The following is a 24,618-nucleotide window of genomic DNA, read 5'->3' on the forward strand; positions in this document are numbered from 1 at the left end:
CCGGTTTTTATGAAATCCATTTTCTATGAGTCCTTAAATACATAAGCCAATCACAGCCAGGCATGTATGCAGTTTACAGACTACGGCTGTTTGAAAGATTTTCTTCCATAAAATTAATCGATTCTAGACTGAATTGACTCAAAATTTCCAAAATATGTATTTTAGTGTGTTTATACGAATAAACACACTAAAATACGTCGCAATTTTTTCACTGTCATATAGGAATCCGAACTATATGAACCCGTTTTATAGGGGTCTACTGTATACAGCTAGGTTTTGGGATTGTAAGATTGGGATATGAATAGCAGATTGAGATATTTGTAGAGCTCTAGGTTACTACAATTGGGTGACTTACTACTTTTTAGACTATTTTAAAAATAATTGGACTACATTTTCTGCTTTCAAACTACATTTTATACTTTCGATAAAACCAATATGACAATCTGTATGGTTCTCACCAGATATGTGCTGTTTATCTCCAGTTATTTAATAATGTTAATATAAATGGAATATGGCTACATATACAGAATGCTAACAAAAATAACTTTCTGTATACATAGCCATATTCCATTTGCTTAATTTAATAAATTACACCTGTTATATGGCATTTGGCATATTGTGCAGAAATATATAATTTGATAATTTGAAACAACAATTTGAAATCATGATTATTTCATCCCTTGAGAATTATGAGAATTTTATTATGAGAATTTCCTGTATTAGTTAATTTAGTTCAGAATTTTGTAATATGAAATGATTATTAATATCAAAATAGAATTATAAAAACAGAGTGGTAACAATCTATAAACTTAAAAAACCTTTTCTAAAAAAATCTTTTTATTATTATTTTTTACTCTTTCTACTCTGTGGACACTAAAAGAGCAGAGAAATATCTAAATATGAAGAACTTTGACAACACAACCATCTCATTTAATAGAAATTCAATTAACTTTTAAATAGTTTTCATTGCACAGGCTGTTATAAATTAGAATATTACATTAATGCAGTAACATCTGATAGTAATAACATGACACTGATTGGAATATTCTGATATTCCTGATATACTGACTTATTTAGCAAGAGTTATAAGGCATTGTTTTGACCACTAAAATCTATTCTAGGTCATTCCCCCCACACTTTTCGAAATCTGGTTATCAAAAATTATCTAGTTGATAAACTTGTCATTAGCTTACAACTTATTTTTTTTTAGTGATATATATCTGTAATATAAAAGTTGTCTCAATTACATAAATTAATAGACAATAATTTAATATATTTTTAGTAAATTACTGGACTGGTTGAATTAATAACTGGACTGATATTAATAATATGATTATATCATAAATAGCAAATTAAATTTCAAATGACCACATAAGCATTAATTATTCTTTGCAAAATATAAATTTATTTATCAAACTATTTCTTGAATTTAAAGTAATTATTAAATACATATATTATAATGATATATAATTGTTTAAAAAAATTTAATTGAAACTAAAATTATTTGAGGTTTGCATATATACAAGATTTGTTATACAATTTAATAAGAATGTTTTTTAGATAGAAACTTTAAGCAATTAAACCATATTTATATCTGAAGTGTTTAAGTGTTTCATTCAAATTTAAAATGATCCCACCCACCTGTGTTTTTCTGTTAAAATAACAAACAACCAAAAATAGTCAGTTAATTCAGAAACAGTTAAAACAAACATCTTATACTTCTGCAAAAATATACAATATAAAATGTTTTGAACATACAAGTGAAAACAGTTTAATGCTAACCTTTTTACTTATTTTAATTATATAAAATTAATTAACATTTAAAAAATTAATATTTTAAAAAATAATTAGATAGACATTTAGAGTGAAAAATCTTCAAATTTACAGCAGTGTTATAAAATAATTTTTTTTGCATTTGAAATACTTTTATTGTATATTATTTAAATAAGCATTCAGATACAGTTATAAGAATCAACTGAAGAAAAAATCTGTATGAAATTTCATACTAAATTATGTTAAACAATTTAATATTTAATCGTTATAGATTTATTTCTAATTAAATTTGTTAAAACTTTTATCGAAAGCAATTTACCTTTAACGTTAACAACAGCTGTACCTCTTTCACTTTGCTGACCATTTTTAACAACACAAGTATAATGTCCACTATGACTAGCATCTAACACATCAATTATCAATCGTGATGTAGTGGGTTCATCCACTTGTTTGATGTTTTTCAAATTGGGAGGAGGATATTGTTTGCCATCTTTAAGCCAATGAAAATCTAATTTTTGAAAGTCACTCAACACTAGACACAAAATCTGTCCTTTTTCACTTTCAATAAACTCTTCTGGTAATTTTAATAAATTTACTTTTGATATGGCTGAAATTTTAAAGCAAAACATAATTAGTCAATAAATACAGATTACATAACATTTCTAATTTATAAAATTTAAATATCTTTAAGTATTAAATTAGAAAACAATGGTTCAGTTTTAGTATTTAATTAAACTTTACTAAAAATTCTACTAAAACTCTACTAAATTACTAAATTAGTAAAAAACTCTACTAAAAATTTATCTAAGATAATATTTATATACAAAAGAAATTATTAATAATTTTAAAAATTACTAAATTTAATATAAAGCAATTATATCAAGATTATATGAATTTTTAAATCATAACTTTTTATTATACAAATTTTAAAAATTTTTATCTATCTCATTCATCTGAAATCTAAACTTGAATTTTAATGTTAATCAGTATCTTTATATCATTATTTTATCATTTCTCTACATTATTTTTATCATTTGAAAGATGTTTAATAATATCATATATATTTCTATATTATAGCCAGTTTTTATTTTTTTATTTTAAATTATTTGAAAAGATTTATATTACAAATACTGTTTCATTAAACACCTATTGTACACTATATACTGTATACACTGCAATACAGAAACATCAGTTTTCCTTTCTGTTTAAGCATTTCATTTAAGTGTTTCATCTGTTTAAGCATTCAACCAATAAATGATTTTGCAAACAATAATGATTACAGAAATATTTTCAATACATTTTAAATGTATTCTGTTAAATTTGTTCAATAAATATTGCATTATATATCTTTATAATTTTATATGTTCAATGAATCTAATGATGATCCTTTAAAATGGTTGAGAGCACTTGTTTAAAAACACACAATAAATGCTAGGAAATTAAATTAATTAAAGATGGATAAAAAAGTTTATGATAAAAAAGTTATTCAGTTAATTTATTACTCATATTAAAAAATTCAGAAGCAATAATTTCATACATAATTTTTTAAAAAATGATAATGCTGAATAAATATAGATTTAAAAAATAAATCATAAGTTTTATTAATTAAAAAGATATTGAATTTGTCTTTTGTGTATCAAGTCTTGAAAAAGTCTTTTAGTTTAATTTTGTGATTTTGAAAATGTTTTAAAGTTTCAGACACATGCATATACTGTATTTTTGAAATAATGTCTTATGATATTTTTAAATATGGTAATTTCATTTTATCATAACTACAGTAAAAGTTTGAAATAAAATATGATCAAGATGAGTTTATTATAAAATGTGTTTAAAACACTTTTTAATTATTATATTGAATCATCACTTTTTAAAAGTCATTTCTGAAAGTTTGTTGTAAAACTTTGTTTCTACATAAATCATATTGAACATAACACAAGCACAACTCCATACAACATTGTACATTTGACAATGTTGTATGAACTCTTTCAGCCACACAGATAATCTGTGTTACATGGTGGCCACTATTTATCAACTTACTGTTCACCCTAACCAGGTACCCCTACTATCCATTTTATTCTTGCTTTTTCTGTATCAAGATAACCAAAGGTTAAGCTATGTTTACAAAATGAATACAAAATACAGTATTGATACAGCCAACAAGATCTTGCAAATTGATCCAATTGATTTTAAACTGTAATGTTAACTGCAAAATTTAACTCAGTAGACTAATTAATAGTTGCAAATTTAATAATAGTAAATCTAGTCAATAGTAGCAAATTTAACTTAGTAGACTAGTATGTAAGTTGAAATAAATGTAATGAAATTTGAATATGCTGATCAATAAATTGGTATCCACAGGTTGTCCTGGCTTTTTTCTTTAGAAGAAACAAAATTCACTTCTACTTTTATAAGTTAAGCAAATTTATGCAATGGATGAAATATTTTTCTAAGTTATTCTATTCCATCTTCAGAGTAAATAACACAATCAGAATGATTATAAAGATCTAAGGAATTCACATTTTTAAACTAATAACAATGAACAATTAATGTATTTTTAACAAATATACAAATCATTCTTCATTATTAGTTTAAAAGTTTTATTCTTTACAAGTTTACAATTGTTCTGATTACAATTCAAGTAAAAGGTAGAGTAAAATACAAATAATTCAAAAGAATATTTATCCAACAATAAATCTGACTTCTGAAAGTAGATATCACTGTTGTTGCATTTTAATTTATTCAAAATAAAGTCTAATATTTCTGAAGAAATTTATAAACAGTGTCTAGAAAAATATATATCTAAAGTTTAACAAGTTTCGGATCATTAATTTATTTGATGATGATAATTCAATGCATTGAGACAAAACTATCAGTTAAGCTCTTTCATTTCTTAATGAGTGGACAAAATTATGTTAAATTTGATGAAACTTGAGTGTAACAAGCAAAAGTATTCAATTAAAAGTTTTTTTCTTTTAAACATTAGTTTTTGAATATTTTTAAAAATTTTTATTTAAAATTACTTGTGTAACAGAATTATTCAAAGTTATGCTTTAGGAACAGATCTCTTTTGATAGTGAAATTTAAATTCTATGAAAATGTTAGCAATGAAATTTTTACTTTTATTAATTAATGTGGTGTATTTTAAAAGTTCAATATTATTTTGATGATAAATATTAATATGCATTTAATAAAAATACTAGCATAAAAATTTAATGAAATCTGTGATAAATAATTCTAAACATGTGACTGAAAATGTTACTTCTTCAATATAAGCTTTAAATATTCAAAATTTTAAGTGTATTGGTTATTTTTGATTTGATTTTTTTGTTATTTTTTTCAGACAGCATCTAGTTATACTGTATATTAAATGCAGTATAGTATCAAGTACCTACAGGCCCAAATTGATAATATATTCAGTTATCAGTAGATATTATTTTTTGTATCATCTTATCTTTTATCTTTCTGAAAATTGTACAAATTTTTTATTTTTGCAAGTATTGATAACAACTATAGTACTCACTACACTTATTGAGTAACAATAACTCATTACTATCATATATTTAATAGACTAAAGTATTTACAAGTGTTTATTAAGAAACATCAAAAGATTAATTTATGTCAAAAAAGACAAAGCAAACAAAAAACAAACTGTTTTTATTATAATAGTATATAATAAGTTTTAGTTTAAAATATGGAAGTGAGAATATGTGTGTTTCAGATAAAATCATATGAAAATATAGTTATAGTATAATGATAATTTTCAGCAGTTATGTTAAATGTACTTTCAATGGTGTACATAATATTGAATAAAAATACTAAAACTAGAGCATAAACAACTTTAATAGAGTATTCAACAATAAACACATGATTAACAAATATTTTCAGCTGTAAGAAATTATCTTCAAGTCATGAACAGAATTCTAAATAAGAATATTAATGTTTTAGAATGAAAAACAAATTAAAAATAAAAGACTATTTTAAATTTTGTAATGATTCTTGTTACTGAAGTGCTGGAACATACAAAACATTTAAACTCAATAAAGATCAAAAGTATAAGAAGAGAATAAGTTATAATAATAATTTTTTAATTAATCTCTAGATACTCAAGATTGTGAACATGAACTCATGATCCAAGATTTCCACTCATTTTTGTCCACTCATTAAGAAATGAAAGNAAATTTTTATTTAAAATTACTTGTGTAACAGAATTATTCAAAGTTATGCTTTAGGAACAGATCTCTTTTGATAGTGAAATTTAAATTTTATGAAAATGTTAGCAATGAAATTTTTACTTTTATTAATTAATGTGGTGTATTTTAAAAGTTCAATATTATTTTGATGATAAATATTAATATGCATTTAATAAAAATACTAGCATAAAAATTTAATGATAATTCAATGCATTGAGACAAAACTATCAGTAAGCTCTTTCATTTCTTAATGAGTGGACAAAAATGAGTGGAAATCTTGGATCATGAGTTCATGTTCACAATCTTGAGTATCTAGAGATTAATTAAAAAATTATTATTATAACTTATTCTCTTCTTATACTTTTGATCTTTATTGAGTTTAAATGTTTTGTATGTTCCAGCACTTCAGTAACAAGAATAATTACAAAATTTAAAATAGTCTTTTATTTTTAATTTGTTTTTCATTCTAAAACATTAATATTCTTATTTAGAATTCTGTTCATGACTTGAAGATAATTTCTTACAGCTGAAAATATTTGTTAATCATGTGTTTATTGTTGAATACTCTATTAAAGTTGTTTATGCTCTAGTTTTAGTATTTTTATTCAATATTATGTACACCATTGAAAGTACATTTAACATAACTGCTGAAAATTATCATTATACTATAACTATATTTTCATATGATTTTATCTGAAACACACATATTCTCACTTCCATATTTTAAACTAAAACTTATTATATACTATTATAATAAAAACAGTTTGTTTTTTGTTTGCTTTGTGTTTTTTGACATAAATTAATCTTTTGATGTTTCTTAATAAGCATTTGTAAATACTTTAGTCTATTAAATATATGATAGTAAAGTAATGAGTTATTGTTACTCAATAAGTGTAGTGAGTACTATAGTTGTTATCAATACTTGCAAAAATAAAAAATTTGTACAATTTTCAGAAAGATAAAAGATAAGATGATACAAGAAATAATATCTACTGATAACTGAATATATTATCAATTTGGGCCTGTAGGTACTTGATACTATACTGCATTTAATATACAGTATAACTAGATGCTGTCTGAAAAAAATAACAAAAAAATCAAATCAAAAATAACCAATACACTTAAAATTTTGAATATTTAAAGCTTATATTGAAGAAGTAACATTTTCAGTCACATGTTTAGAATTATTTATCACAGATTTCATTAAATTTTTATGCTAGTATTTTTATTAAATGCATATTAATATTTATCATCAAAATAATATTGAACTTTTAAAATACACCACATTAATTAATAAAAGTAAAAATTTCATTGCTAACATTTTCATAGAATTTAAATTTCACTATCAAAAGAGATCTGTTCCTAAAGCATAACTTTGAATAATTCTGTTACACAAGTAATTTTAAATAAAAATTTAAAATTTTTATTTAAAATTTTAAAAAATATTCAAAAACTAATGTTTAAAAGAAAAAACTTTTAATTGAATACTTTTGCTTGTTACACTCAAGATTCATCGAAACATTTAAAGAATCTGTTATTCTTTAAACGTTCTGATTAAATTTGCTTACATGGGATGTATTTAAATTTAAAAATATTGGATTTTTACACAGTTGTATATTTAACAAATAGTTTTTTTTTGTTTTTGTGTATCATCATATATGTGACAGTACAATAATTAATAAAACTTTTATACCCTGATGAGTTTTATAATCAACATACTTAAAAACTAATGCTGTAATATGTAACTATATAATATATAGTTTTAAGACCATTTATTTTAGATTATTTTATTTTTCATATTTATTTAACTTATGTTTGCATTTGAAATCATCTAATTAATTATTGCAATTAGTTTTTTCTTTTCTTTCCAGCTTCTTTTCTTTTGTTAGTCAATCTACAGCTGGGCAACCAACATGAGAATATAGTGAATGTCAGTTGTTCAGCTGAGGTTGAATTCACAAAAAAAAAACTCATAAATTTCTGAGAAGGCAGTAAAAATAATAGTCTATGTATACATTTTTCTAGAAATACTGATTCTAGAAAAAGGTATACATAGACTATTATTTTGGCTAATTTTTCAGAGAAATGAAGTATTCACATAATTTAACAAAATACAATTAAAAACTACTTCCCTTAACACACATCTTTTTTCTTATTAACTCCTAATGATTGATATAAGCTGAAAGTGCTCAAGATTTCTAAAAATGTTTTGTTCTTAGAAAATAGTTTGAATGAATATACATTTAAAAAGTTTCCTTAACTAGTCTTTAACAAAATATTTAATTATAAACACAGTAATATTTTTAATATTGTTAAGTATAAAAGTACACAAGAATAATGAATCAATATGTATATTAATCAAACAATCCTTTAAAAACACAGTTTTAATAAGACTGTATTAAAGAGTATTAATAACTGAGTAATATTAATTTTGAACAAACTAAACTGTGATGAAATACATCATTCACATGAATTACTTAAGCTTTTAAATATTCATTTTCAGATAACTGTGTTAATGTTTCATTTCATGCCACAAAAGTATCAATAATATATGGATATAAATATTTATATTACCAGAAGAAAAAAATAATGATTTATATCTTTAGTTATATATATATAATAGGTAACTAAACAAAGATAAAGTATTATAAAGAATTCAGCTTTAGTTTTGACAAGTAAACAATTGCCTTAAAACAATTAAAACTATGTTAAATATAGTAATTTGTCATTTGCTTCAGTTATCACAACTAGTCAAACACATCTCGTTGCTCAATGAATGGAAAAAGGTAACATTTTTTAAAAAAAATTATTCAATCAGAAATCTCACTATTTAAAAATAAAAACAGGTATAGAAATAAAGTTATTATTAAATTTGAATTATTAGAAAAACAGAACAAGTTATAATTCAAACAAATAGATATTGAAAATTTTAATATCCTAAGGTACTTATTTCAATAAGTATTATTCACAATGTAAATCACACACATCTAACTTTCACACAGGTAAGTGGAAGGAAAAAATATTGCAGTTGTATTTTAATAGCAGTTTTATTTCCTGAGAATTGTTTTATTGCAGTGTAATTGAAAAGATAGTTTTCTGCACCATAAACCATTAAAGTAAATAGTCACCAGCAGCAATGTTGAATTTATAAATGAAAATATTATTGAAATAAAACTGTTTTTCTTTAAATATTTATTAAACTTTTAAAAACTATCATTAATAATAACAAAATGAAGCCTTTAAACTCTAAAAATATACATTTAAAATTCTAAATGAATTCCAGTTAAAGAATTATAAGAAAAAAAAATTGTATGAGATTTGATTTATAACTCAAACCTATCAATAAAATTTGTAAGATGCCTTTTAGTAGTTTTGAATTAATGTTGCTCATGTTTATTTTACCTCAGGGCCAATTTGAAGAGGATAATATAGGCAACATCCTTAGGATTCAACAAGAACTTCCTTTCCAACTTTTACTCAAGGTTATAATAAGAAAATAAATTTTAAATTATTTGTAAAAAAAGAAATATTTAAAACTAGTCTCAAATTTTCTTATAATTAAATCACATAAATGCAGAATTAATTAATATTCAGTTAAGTAAATCTGCATTTATAAAGTTTAATTGTTATTACTTGATATAATTGATAAAAATATAACAAATTGTAAGTTACTGACTAATTTCTAAATTAACATGAAATGTCTGACAATTATTTAATTATTATTTAAAGAATAATATTCATTAAACATAAATTAACTAAATATATAAAGATATAAATCCAAAAATAACCTGAAAATATAACTTCTAGAAACAAAACAGGATATCATTTTTAATTCTTTTATATATATTAGCTTTATTTACTATTTTTATATTTCTTAATGATAAGATTTATAAACTTTTAATAAGTTTTCTAGCAATGTTCAAATATTTCTAAATGATTCATACACACAATTAAACCAATAAAACAAATTTAAATAATCTACACAACATTCAAAATAAAACTATAATGAGATTTAATAGAGAAAGTTTAATTAAAATATAATATTAAATTATTTTTTAAATCTATATATTTATAATTTTATCACTCATTACATAAAAGTAGACTTTGATGAAAATGTATTTAAGTTATAACAAATTTAATGAACTAATTTCTTAATTTATTCATAAGTATATTTAGGTTATGAAATCAATAAAAATATAGCGTAAATATTGAGTAATATATTTAAAAAAATGAAATCGACAATATTCTAAACTCCTTATGGCGCAATTTAAAAATTATATATATATTAAAAAAGTTTATATATTATTTGCTATTTACTTTTTATTAAATAATAACATTAACATTTCCTTAAATAACATTCTTCTATTGTATATGTATATATATAAACGATAGAAAATTACTTAAAGAATAAAGTCATTAAGACATTGTTTCTCCGACCATCTCAAGAGATGACGACAAAGGAAACAAGTTGAATCATTCATTCTAATAAAAAATTATTCACTGTCTTACCTTGTGATAAAATAGGACGTAGATACACAATAAGAATAATTAATATTTTCGATAATAAGATCCATAATTTGTCCATTTTTCTTAATATTTTTTCGGAAGTTCTAAGAAAAACAGTAACTCGATCTTGGCAATCACGTGTTCTCCGTGCAGCACGTTAATAATCAATTACAACGAAACAGATGATAACTTGAAAACGACATTACTTAAAAGACTTTCGCACATGTTTAACAATGTAAAGTAACTTCTTACCGACGACATCGTGTGATGTAAGGACCTAAAAACAAGCAATGGCGTTTTTCGCGGTAGACTGAAAGGAGCGGAAGGAAGGAAGGACAGCTGTAGAAATAATCTCGAACGTAATGCCGTAGCTTACATTTTTACACCGTACGTTTCGAAACTGAAAATATTTTACCATTTTTACTGTTACTTTTTTATTTATTGTTTGAGGTTTCTGACACTAAAAGATCTTTAAGTTCATTAAATGTAAATAAACTGCGATCACGTGTCAGAAACACGATATATAAGCGACTTAATTGAGGTCTAACTGTTACTGTTTAACGGCAAGTTGATCCTTTCTGTTAGGTGAATAAGTTTAAGGGTCGCCATACATATTCAGTAATGAGAATAATAAAGATGAAACAAACCGAAACATTGTAAAATGGGTTTTGTTTTTATGAATGAAAGTTTCTTTTGTAAACAATACTTGGCACGTAACTGTATTCGTCGGTGTACAAGCCAATTTACAATCACGGCTTCAATTTTGTTTACATACTTTTAGGGCGTTATCCTACGGGCAAAAAGGGCAATTGCCCGGGGCCTCCGCCAACTGGGAACCCCGAATCAATCTTTTATAAGAAAATTTTTTCCCGAAGAAAAATGCCCACCTAATTCAAATTTGCCTGGGCCACGTGGAACTATAACGTGCCACTGTACTTTCAATTTTTTAAAAATTTATAAAAGATAAATCTTTGATTAAAAAAAAATATATACATATTTAAAAATGCGTAGAATTTAATATAAATTGGTTAATTCTAAAGTAGAAAATATTTAATATTTAACTATTGCTAAATCATCGAGGAATGAAAGTGTTTGGGGACTAATCAAATAAAACTCTTGAACTTGTTACCGTTAATGGAATGAAAGGAAGTTTGTGTTAAAAATGCCTTTATTTTTATTTACAGAATTCCAATAAACTTATCTTGTAGTGAATATTTAGCATTCAATATTTAATTAATTACGCTCAAATATTTGATTTTAATCAGATGAATTAAATAATAGAAAAATCTGATTTAAAAAATATATATATATATATAATGTAGATTATTGTAATGCTCTTTCTTTATAAGGAAGTCTATAGAAATTAGCATTTTTTGTAAACTGAGATGAACAAGACGTGGACATCCGGTTCAGCAGCAACCAAAACAATACTATTATTTGGACAATGTCTTTTTAAAGATAGAAAACAGCTGTTAAATTTTACAATTTATAATCTACAAGTGGAAGAAAAGTGAAAAAAAAATTAGCTTTATGAATAATAAAAAAAACCTTTTTATAGCATCAAATCATATACGAGTTCTGAATATTTGCATGGAATTCTATGAGAATTATGTATTATGTAACATTTATAATCCAAATTTACTCCCCGCCAAGGGTTTATATTAATAAATGGAGTGGAATAATACTGCTGTACTGTACGTCCTTCCTTATTTTTGTAACTAATATTACTGTCTGTAGAATTAATATAATCGAAATAATATCAGATAATATAGATATTAATGAAGGTCAAATTAACTACTCTTACATATGGGATAGTAACTCGATAAAGTTAGTTAAATTAGAGAATTAATGTTATGTCATATCTAATATAATCTAATTGTAATGTATAAATGTAAATGGAAATTCTCTTAGATTGTACTTTAATTAACCTACCCACTAGCTTTAATATATTAAAATAGCCTATAAGGCCTACGCATCAGGAAGAAAAAAAAAGGGACGTATCGATAAGTTTTGCGGAAGTCTGTCGATAAAATATGTATAAGGAAGGAAATAATCATTAAATTGGTTTATAATGTTTTGAATTAAAAAAAATATATATTGATTAAATTTACTGTCATTTACAGTATTTCGAAATATTTATTTAAAGTTTATTATTATATATTTTGAAATTCTTTGATAAATATCAATTTAATGTAAATGAAATATTTTGCCTCCAATTAAGCTATCATCTGTTAAAATCTTAATATAAAAATTTAATATAAACATTAATATAAAATTATTTAAATGGAACAACTAAAGACAATATAATTAATAATTAAAAACGCCAAAACTTTTAATAACAGTGAAGCTGTTATTAAATAATAATTTATGGAAAATAAATAATTTAAATTTAATACAATAAAAATATGGTTAGAAATTCAATTAGAATTTATCAAATCAAATGTTATATATTATGTTATGCAGGAAGGAATGTTATCATCAGATGAGTCAGCTTTGCCAACAAAGTCCTTCAGAATATGCTATTTTAAAATAGAAATATGTTTTAAAAAAAATAAGATTTGGCATTTACAGTTATGAATTTCGAAATTAATCTATAAACTCAAAATTGGGTGACCTAAAAGAAATTCCACTGATGCATTTACATTTGAAAAGGAACTGGGAAAATCAAATTTGACTATGACAACACGAGAGAGCACAAAGATAAACACGAATTTATCCCAAAATTAAATTGTTTGGGGTTAAAATTCAAATAAAAATTAAATGATTTTAAATCATGCTACTTGAAATAATCATTCAGAATTAGAATAATATTCTTAATGTGATAATAAAGAATTGGAGGAAAAGAGTTTTATATATCAAATATTTCTAATTTTAAGTAATAGTTTTTATTCAAAATTCTAAAAGTGCCTGTACTACTATTTTAAAATAAAACACTTATCCTTAATAAATACACAGAAAGAGGATATCTTTATCTCGTCTAATAAGAAAATGACTCAATGCTTCGATAAGCTGAAACATATCCTAAATGAATCCTAACTTCTCTGTTCTTGGAAGAAAAACTAATTTCCAGATAATGAACTTAATTTCTCATTCATTACATTTCATCGTTTAAGCGTTTAAAAGTGAATTAATATTTTACATATTTAAATTTGATGTAAATTATATAAAGCATGGATAATATTTATTGTAATATTTTATTGTTGTGTTATTAATTCGTTAACTACTTTTGCAAGTCTAAAGTAAGAGAATAAATCTCATTTTTTATCCTTCTCGTTGGTACTTTAGCAAAAAAAAAAAACCTTTTTTTGTAAGAGGGAGAAAAAGGAGGAAGTTGTATTAAGAATAAAGCCTTGTCTTGAAACTTAAATTACAAGTAACATCTCTTAATTATCTGATTTCATAGAAATTATTTTAAATATTAAATAATTATGTTTAGTAGATAAATTTGTTTAAAAACGTCTCACTGATCAATAGAATCAATGAAGAATTTTTAATATATAGATAATATTGCTGTTATACTTTTCTAGCAGATAGATCATTTTATAGTTAAAAAATTTTATTAATACAGAAAGAAAAATAAGGAAATATTTGTTTTTGTATATAGTNGTATATTGTACTTTGTTTTTAGCTACAAAGACCAGAAATACATTGTTTCAATGCTATTTTTGTCTATAAGCAACAAAACTAAATTTTTTAAGCGTTCTTCAACAATTTTTAATTAAATGCGTTAACGATTTTTATTTCTAATGTTTAACCTTCTAATTATGCAACATACTTTTGAATCATCTGTAAATATTTATTAATTTTTTATATACAGTAAAATCTGTATATCGTAGCTAAATAAACTATTTATGGTAAAAAAATGAATATATCAACTATTGCTATTTTAAAATTTAGTTATGTTTTGAAGAGATTCAGGTCATTTTAGATTCTCTTTTATTAAATTAATCATGCGAATAAATTAGTCATGTGAAGAAACTAAGGTAGAAGGACTAATACAATTTCAATTAAAGGGAATAAAATATCAATATTTGTATGTCGATATATTATTATAATTTCGAATATTTTCTGTTTGAAAAATTTCATAATGTTATTAGTCATTCCTTATAACTAAATGAAACTTAACTTTTTATTATTGTCGTTACTAGAAATATGAATCATATTAGAAAACAAGAATGACAATATAACTGGAACTTATGAGAAAGAAAAATATTCAAACTCTATGAATGTGAGGAAATTAATTTCACGAATATTTTACCATCTAAATTATGATGTACAGTATTCAAAAGATGCTTTTCATGTATACTCTCTATCAAGACAATGGAGGCATAAATTGATTTTATTTTTTATTATAGCGTAAAATTTTATAAATTACAACATAAAATAAAAGTCTCATAAAACATAAACAAGTTGTAATGCTAAGTAATTGCTTAATTATTCCTCCTCATTAATTCTGAGCTTATGAGAAATAAAACAAAAGAAAGTACTGTACTAATAAGTCTAGAAATTCACGAAGTTGAAAGTAATTATTAATGTAATTCGAATTGTGATATTGCACATAAAGTTTGTTTGACTCACGATTACTGCAATTATAAAAGTATTTTTAAACTACAAGAAAAATTATCTCGTATTCTTCCTGTGTTGTCATTAAAACATTTCAAGCATATTAAAATAATGTTTACAGCATTAGAAATATTTAAAATTACATATCATGCGAATTTATTTAATAAATCAAAACAATTCGCTATAAATATATTATAATATGATAATACATTGATGGTCTGTTAGTATTGTCTTAAATACATCCTAGCATCACTCATACTTTAAGCCTTCTGTATTAAATTTTAAAAAAATAATAATAAACATTAAAATTTCAGAGCTTATATAAAAGATTTAAGATTTATCAGTAAATAATTAATAAAAACACAAGAGATTTAAGATAATTTTGAATTGAAACTGAAGCTTTTCTTTCTTCCTGGTCACACTCTGTCAAATATATTTGAATCTGTGATCACCATAAAGCTTTTTTACAATGTTTCAATGCAAAACGGTATGATCTATTATAAACATGGATATAACATCAAACAACAGGAATAACAATAAATAAACGAGACGTGATGCGAAGAATCTAACGTGACACGATCCATTGAATACGCAATCAGGCGATATGGAAGATGTGATGGGACGACGCAAACGAGAGACAAAAATGATAAACACTTCCGTTTCCTGTATTCAAGTATTTTGATAAATCAATATATCTATAACAAAGATTTGAGGGCAAAAATTGTTTACATTCATAACCACAAAAGGCGATTTATTAAATAATTAATCACAGATAAGTCTACAAATTTCAAAATTAGTCAAATTAGATATTTTATAACTTCATAATGGCCGTATTCTTGGCATCGATAACTATCTAAATTTCTGGAAAACTCTATATTTATCCATTTATTATAAACATACTTATTTAAATTTCCTATTTATCACGCCTACATAGATTTTATATGAAAAAGTATTGTCTGTAACTGATGTGTTTTAAGGATATTACGATACGAATATGAACTTAAAACTCTTTTTATTGCATAGATTTGGATAAGTATTATTGTTTTAAATATCCCGTAATACAGTACGAACTATTCATGTTATTAAATAAGCGATGGTTTCAATCTTATTCAGTATATAAGTATGTCAATGCACAGATCTATACAAAAGGTTATAATGAACTGAGTGAAGTATGTGGATAACGTCTCGATACAGTTACTTAAGATGTAAATGAGTGAGTGTAGTGTTTCTACTAAATCATCAAAATAAAAACGATCATGAAGAGTTTCAAGTAACACTTATAACGCCTACATCAAACTTCATACATTTTTAAAATTATTATTCTCCAATTCTTTTGTAATTATTAACTGATTAAAAAATGTAGTTTTCCCATGAATAAAATGGGATTTTTATTGCTGATAAAATATCCTTGAAAAACATTTTATGCATAGTTTGTGCTCATTGCTGGAATAATGAAACTAGCACACAGAAACAGAAAAGTATTTAATACATAATTCCTTTTAAGTAATTATATATTACTATGAATTACTTATATTTAGCATAATTCTCATTACATCTTATGTATTATATATGTTATATACCTTTTCTTTTTTATATTTTAGATTCTAAAACATCCCCAGCTCCCAACTTATTATATATAACTTGGGAGCTGGGGATTATAAGCTTATTATATATAAAATTAAAAAAACAACCTCATTTATTGGTCATGTTTTTCGAGATTTTGGATGGAGGAAGGTGAGGTACACATACATTTACTGTACATTTATACAGTGTTTATAGAGTCCTAATTCAATTAAGAAATAAATTTTCCTGAATTATTTATAAATTAAAAGTAAAATTAAGTTCATTCTTGTTAAGAAAAAAGTATATTGTACTTTGTTTTTAGCTACAAAGACCAGAAATACATTGTTTCAATGCTATTTTTGTCTATAAGCAACAAAACTAAATTTTTTAAGCGTTCTTCAACAATTTTTAATTAAATGCGTTAACGATTTTTATTTCTAATGTTTAACCTTCAAATAATTATAGTTCTTGTAAATATAAATAAAAAATAAACTTCACTAAAGCATAAAACAGAAATCTAAATAACCTAGTTTCTATTTTTTAAGCATCCTATTTTAGAATTTCGTGATTACAGTTGCTTTACGCACGATAATTTATGTTTATTGTTAAATGCTTCTTTATTTTTCAGTTTACAAAACACAACACAATAATACAGTATATATATTTTTATATATAAACTGAATAATATTTTTAAAAAATGCTCATAGCTGAATAGGATATCAGATGTTATTTTGTTTACTTTTAGTGCACTTTCTATACGATAATATAGAAAGTATACTTTAGAAAGCGCACACGCATATATACAATATGTATATATGCGTGTGTTTTAAATCTTTCTTTTATCATACTTTCTATATTATTACTATACACTAAACTATACTAAAGTAAAAGTACACTAAAGTAAACTAAAAGTAATATTTGATATATTCAGCTCATGCTATGAGCATTCTTTTAAAATATTCAGTTATCTTCACTTTTATCTAAAATATAGATTACTCCTGATAAATAAATCTCACCATAATTAAATTTTGTTTTTTAGTAAACTGTCTTTTGTATATAAAAACGGAGTGAGAACGTATTAAATAATTCTTCTATAGAGAATTTAATTCTTACCAGACAATAAAGAAATTTTTAAAAGTTTTTTTTACAGTACCTTAATTTTCAGGAAGTACTGTGGAAACAACTGAAGATGGATTAAAATTATGATTTTTAATATTATTGAAGTGCATATTGTAAACTAAAAGACTACTTAAATAATAATCACAACATCGCTTAATCGATTGTACTAGAGAGAGAGTCCAATGTATTTGTTTATATTTTGGCAAAACTAAATTTGTTTATTTACAAATATAATTTAGCACAGATGCAGCTAATAACACAGCATGATAGTTCATGCATGTACAGAATTATAAATGAAAAAGACTGTTGGAAATGTGATAATATCTTTGCATTCACTAATTAGACTGATTCTAAAATTAAAGCATAAATTCTGAGAAGCCTTATTATTTTATCAGAACGATCTTATCTTCTAATTTATTTATTATTAAGATTTATCAGTAAATAATTAATAAAAACACAAGAGATTTAAGATAATTTTGAATTGAAACTGAAGCTTTTCTTTCTTCCTGGTCACACTCTGTCAAATATATTTGAATCTGTGATCACCATAAAGCTTTTTTACAATGTTTCAATGCAAAACGGTATGATCTATTATAAACATGGATATAACATCAAACAACAGGAATAACAATAAATAAACGAGACGTGATGCGAAGAATCTAACGTGACACGATCCATTGAATACGCAATCAGGCGATATGGAAGATGTGATGGGACGACGCAAACGAGAGACAAAAATGATAAACACTTCCGTTTCCTGTATTCAAGTATTTTGATAAATCAATATATCTATAACAAAGATTTGAGGGCAAAAATTGTTTACATTCATAACCACAAAAGGCGATTTATTAAATAATTAATCACAGATAAGTCTACAAATTTCAAAATTAGTCAAATTAGATATTTTATAACTTCATAATGGCCGTATTCTTGGCATCGATAACTATCTAAATTTCTGGAAAACTCTATATTTATCCATTTATTATAAACATACTTATTTAAATTTCCTATTTATCACGCCTACATAGATTTTATATGAAAAAGTATTGTCTGTAACTGATGTGTTTTAAGGATATTACGATACGAATATGAACTTAAAACTCTTTTTATTGCATAGATTTGGATAAGTATTATTGTTTTAAATATCCCGTAATACAGTACGAACTATTCATGTTATTAAATAAGCGATGGTTTCAATCTTATTCAGTATATAAGTATGTCAATGCACAGATCTATACAAAAGGTTATAATGAACTGAGTGAAGTATGTGGATAACGTCTCGATACAGTTACTTAAGATGTAAATGAGTGAGTGTAGTGTTTCTACTAAATCATCAAAATAAAAACGATCATGAAGAGTTTCAAGTAACACTTATAACGCCTACATCAAACTTCATACATTTTTAAAATTATTATTCTCCAATTCTTTTGTAATTATTAACTGATTAAAAAATGTAGTTTTCCCATGAATAAAATGGGATTTTTATTGCTGATAAAATATCCTTGAAAAACATTTTATGCATAGTTTGTGCTCATTGCTGGAATAATGAAACTAGCACACAGAAACAGAAAAGTATTTAATACATAATTCCTTTTAAGTAATTATATATTACTATGAATTACTTATATTTAGCATAATTCTCATTACATCTTATGTATTATATATGTTATATACCTTTTCTTTTTTATATTTTAGATTCTAAAACATCCCCAGCTCCCAACTTATTATATATAACTTGGGAGCTGGGGATTATAAGCTTATTATATATAAAATTAAAAAAACAACCTCATTTATTGGTCATGTTATTCGAGATTTTGGATGGAGGAAGGTGAGGTACACATACATTTACTGTACATTTATACAGTGTTTNATTGTAAATGCTAATAACGAGAAAAATCTTCATTAAGTCTAACACTACTGGAGTTATGATACACGACTCCCTTTATCTCTCCACCTGTCGACCTTTAACCACAAAAATTTAATATATTTAATAGCATCAATCACCCTAATACACAAACCTCCCTGCAAAATTTCAGAAATTTACATATATCCAACTCTGTTCTCGAGATTAAGGAAAGACAGACGGACGGAAGGACGACGACAGTGAGAATTTATAGGTCTATAGTTTTTCAAATTGCAGCCCAATTAATATCTCTCATAAAAGCATACATAAGAGTAGAAATAAATAGATTTAAAAACTTGCAATTTCTCAATAGAAACGGTTTCAGTAAAGTTTTAAATTTAATTAATTTATCAAGTTTTTAATGAACGAATTAAAAATATTTATTAATAAATGATTCAAAATGTTTCGAGCGATTATAAACTTCATATGTTAATCACAACTATTTTTTTCTTGTCCAGAAAATCTACTTAATTCAGGAAATAATCAGTGGGTGATGTTTTACTCACATTTAATTTATTTTGCTATAAATTATTGATTTAAAATTTTTTCTGAATTTTAATAAATATTATCTGAAGATATAAACATTTATACAGAAAAGTAAGCCTTATTTTCCTAAAAAGTGAGAACTTCATTAAGTTAGATTTAATATAAACGAGAATTAAAAATAATAAACTGTAAACAAATCTTACATCTCTCATCATATTTTCATTTCTATTCCCTTGCGATAAATGTTAAATTTTACAAACGTAAATACGAAGAACAAACAGGCAAATTGCTTCTGTATAGGTACAAAGAAGGAGCAGAATAGGGACAGGTGTAAGGACAGGAAATAGAACCGGAACTGAGCACGAGGCAAAGAAGAAATCATTCTATAATCACAGAATAACGGTCATAGGTTAAGAGTTGTAGCTTTAATTTACAGATAAATACATAGTCATCGATGCATTCTAAAAAGAATTAATAGAAATATCCTCGAAAATAATTATGAAGGAAAAGAATGAAACCAACATTGTTCCAAAATCCATCTTTGTGTATAAAGCAGGGCTGTGGAGTCGCGTAAAAATCTACCGACTCTTCCTTACCATCCGACTCCGTTTCATATACATAACAAGTTGGTAAGTAAAAAGGGAGTTGGAGTCGGCGGATTTTTTGACGACTCCGACTCCGACTCCGACTCCGTTTCATATACATAACAAGTTGGTAAGTAAAAAGGGAGTCGGAGTCGGCGGATTTTTTGACGACTCTGACTCCGGCCAAAACACCAAAACTCCACGACTCCGACTCCGACTCCACAGCCCTGGTATAAAGTAACGCGATATTAATTTAATGGAAGAACGACTATAATGATCAATGATATAATAGGAAATGCAAAAAAGCTTCAATAAAGTTCGTTGTGGTGTTAAAGTGAATAACAAATTTAATATTTAAGGAAATTTATATATTGAATAATATGTTATAGTATAGCCTACTCGAACGAATTATCTTATATTTTACTTTTATTGCGTATAGAAGAAAGCTGAATATTCAGTGAGACCATTTCATTTTACACTGTTTGGTATATTTGATATTGTTTGCTAAATCACAAATAATATAGTTTTGAATTGACAGAATAGTCACTACTAATGACTGATGGTTGGCTTTATATAAAAATTCAGCAACGAGTTGCTTAACTTTCCCGGCAACATTTAAAACTTCGTGAGTGGAGCCATCTATTATATTTTATTTTAAAAACTTTTTATATATTTAATTATTATAAAACAGCAAAAAACTTAATTCTGAGGGTAAGAATGAGTTTTATAAACAAAAATTGTAAACGATAATAACGAGTAAAATTTTCATTAAGTCCGACACTACTTGAGATGTGACATACGACCCTCCTTTATCTCCCCTTTGACCTTTAACCACCAAATTTTAATTGCATCAATTTCCTTAATAAACAAATCTACCTGCAAAATTTCGGAAATATTCAACAAAAAGCACAAGAGTTGTAAAGCTTCAAACAGGGTAAACAAAATCGGGCCACCCCCACACACTAGCATGCATACATACAGAAAATACCCGAAATTTTTTGGATTTCTCGACGTTTCAATGTCCCGAGTCCAAAAATATAAAAATCTTGAAGGTCATTTTTTGACCGATCGCCATACTTTCCCTCTGTTATATATAACTAAAAATATGATCTGATAAGTCGTAAAATGATTTACTGTTTAATATATTCATTTAAAGTTTTAACAATAAAAATATCGATAATTAACTTTAAATCAGTTTGTTTATTTAAAAAAATTAAATTTATATATAACGTTTTGTTCAAATATCTTATATGTTATAACGAAAAAGCCTTAAATAAAGTAAGCTAAAATAATTCTAATATAAAAGCTTATATTGTTCTAGATCATACATTAAGTTATATTTGTTGACAACATCAGAATTTTGTGCATATTTAAATTCACATAGTAGCTTTATAATATAGAAATAATTTATCTATGTCCATAAAAATCTCATTAAGATCTAATTAAATAAAAATATAAATAAAGGATGTTTAATTTTTCAAATATATTTTAATTTAGTCCAAGCTGGATCTAAAAATTAAAATATTCAATTTAAATATAAAATATATACAAATTCAAATATACAATTTGATCAATTTATCTAACTAATAAAGTAAAATGTTTAAATGAAAATATTCTTTACTTTCATTAACTTATTCCTTCAAAATACAAATAATTAAATTTAAATTTTTCTATGTTGAAAAATATGTATAAACTTATATAAGAAATCAACATTAAAATTTAAAGGATTAACTATAAACACCTTTTTAAAATTCTGTCCCGTAAACATTTTTAAATACTGAGTTTTTAATAATTATGAAGATTGATAAAGTGCAACAATATCAAAATTTAAGCAATCTCTTTATCATCTTTATGTAAATAATGTATGACTTTATGCAAAAAAATTTAAGCGTTTAATTTATTTTGTACTAAGAAGAAATTTTTCAAAGGAAAATGACTAAAACAGTTACTAATTTTATAAACAAAAAATGCTCATAAATTGATATTTTTAATTAAATTTTAAATTGAAAAGTGATTAATCAAGAAAATTTTATGCTAACAAGATACATATTAAGTTAAAATTTAATTCCATAGTTCATTAAAATTAAGCTTATATATAAAGTACAGTACAGTACTTGTATTTGCTAAATGTTAAAACGATTACTCAAATATCTTTAAAATACAGTAATAGAAAATTTTTATATGTAAATCTTTGTAAAATCATAGATTTTAAATAGAATTCTAAAAGAAATTTTTAGGCCTTTCTTCATTTTAATTTGAATTCAAAAATATTATTATTACTAAATTGCAATATAAAATATTTAAAAGAAATTATTAATTAATAAAACTCGCAGATATATTATATAAAACTAATATTTTCGTTATATTCGTAGATCTCAGTAAATACTACATTTGTTCATATAAAATTCCAGTAACTCTTCAGTTTTCTAATTTAATTCTAAATTAAATTGATATTTAAAATTTAAAATCTTCGCTGTTTTAAATTTTGAAATAATGAATTTAAAAAATATATATTTCATATAACATTATTATCAGTAAACATTGAAGATACACGTATTTTATTATTAAATGTATGGTACTGTACATAAGCGAATTCATATGAAAAATGAAGGGAGTAGATATACTAAGCTTGGTTGAATCATTTGATGAAACCATTTAGAAGAAAAATTACGGAAATCTTTTTATAATTATGCAGACCGTTTATAATACGTATGACAAATTACAAAATACGAATGTAAACTTCAAAAACATATTCAGAAAGCGTTACAAAAAGGACATCTTAATTCAGGTTGACAAGGCATAACAATATACAGTATTGCGCAAATGATGGAAACTTTGCAAGATACCAGTTGCAACATATGTAAATATGGAAAATAGCATTTACGATATTCACCTGAAAGTTATCAAAATTTAAAGAGCAATTTATAACAGAGAACAATCCCACGTCTTATAAATACTCCTTATTGTATACAATACATGTCGAATTAATACTGTTTAGTAATTATAGTCTATATAATAGCATATTTGATAAATTCAAATATGAGCATTTTGGTGTTCTTTTAAAGGAAAAAAAGGATTAATCTAAGCAAACAATGATACTATTGTGTTACGAAATAATGTAATTTCGCTTTACATTATATAATAGTTCAGACAGTTTCAATCGTCGATCAGATGCAGAGACGTTATAACTCTAAATAAGTGCAATTATTTAATAATAAAACGTGACTTTAAAATACTTCAAATCTGTTTAGTTTTTAAGTTAATATACAATATATTTTAACGTTTTATTTTATTGCACGAATTAATTATAATACTTGATTAAATACGTAATTAAAGCAGGATAAAAGAAAAGAAAATTAATCTTATATATGTATAAACAAGGAAAAAAGCGATTATTTTTATTAAAAATTATATATTGAATAATTTAATTATATGATTTTTTTAAACTTCAACTTCAAAATAATTTGTTTAGTTAAAGATATGATCAATTAATTCACAATTAACTTTTGCATTTATTAAATTAGCTGTAATTTAACTGTTAGACATATAATTATAATTGATTAAATTAGTAAACAACAACGCATATATACACACGTGCAAGTGTTGTATACAATAATATACATACTAAAATAAGTTTTTAATGCTGTTTCTTATTATTGTCAAGCGTAAAATTGTGACATTTCGAATTTGAAAATAAAATAAAAATAATAATAGAGCTAATAATTAAATATAAGTTTTAAAAAAGACCAATATTTACCTTAAATTTGTACTCAAAAGATATTCGATGAATAACCACAACAGCATTTCCAACTTCTGTAATAAAAAAAAAAAAAAAAAAAAATTGTTGAAATAGCGAGATGATGAATCTTAACTTTCACTCAAAGTTCTTTGATCAACCTTTAGAAGTTTTATTAAATGTTAATAATTGATA

The 24,618-nt window shown here is 24.2% G+C and overlaps 1 protein-coding gene across 1 annotated transcript in view; it reads right to left on the minus strand.

Annotated features, from left to right (window-relative positions):
• LOC111628754 overlaps positions 1–24,618 on the minus strand; it is an 82,844-nt gene that overhangs the window by 49,143 nt on the left and 9,083 nt on the right. The window contains exons 15-16 of the mRNA XM_023372597.1: positions 10,473–10,612; positions 2,093–2,380 (exon numbers count right to left, since the gene is read on the minus strand). Of these exons, the coding sequence (XP_023228365.1) occupies positions 2,093–2,380; positions 10,473–10,612 (428 nt within the window). The remainder of the gene's footprint in view (positions 1–2,092; positions 2,381–10,472; positions 10,613–24,618) is intronic.

This window comes from Centruroides sculpturatus, unplaced genomic scaffold (genome assembly GCF_000671375.1).
Source record: "Centruroides sculpturatus isolate CEXI.00-Female unplaced genomic scaffold, Cexi_2.0 scaffold634, whole genome shotgun sequence".
NCBI classification, from domain to species: domain Eukaryota; kingdom Metazoa; phylum Arthropoda; class Arachnida; order Scorpiones; family Buthidae; genus Centruroides; species Centruroides sculpturatus.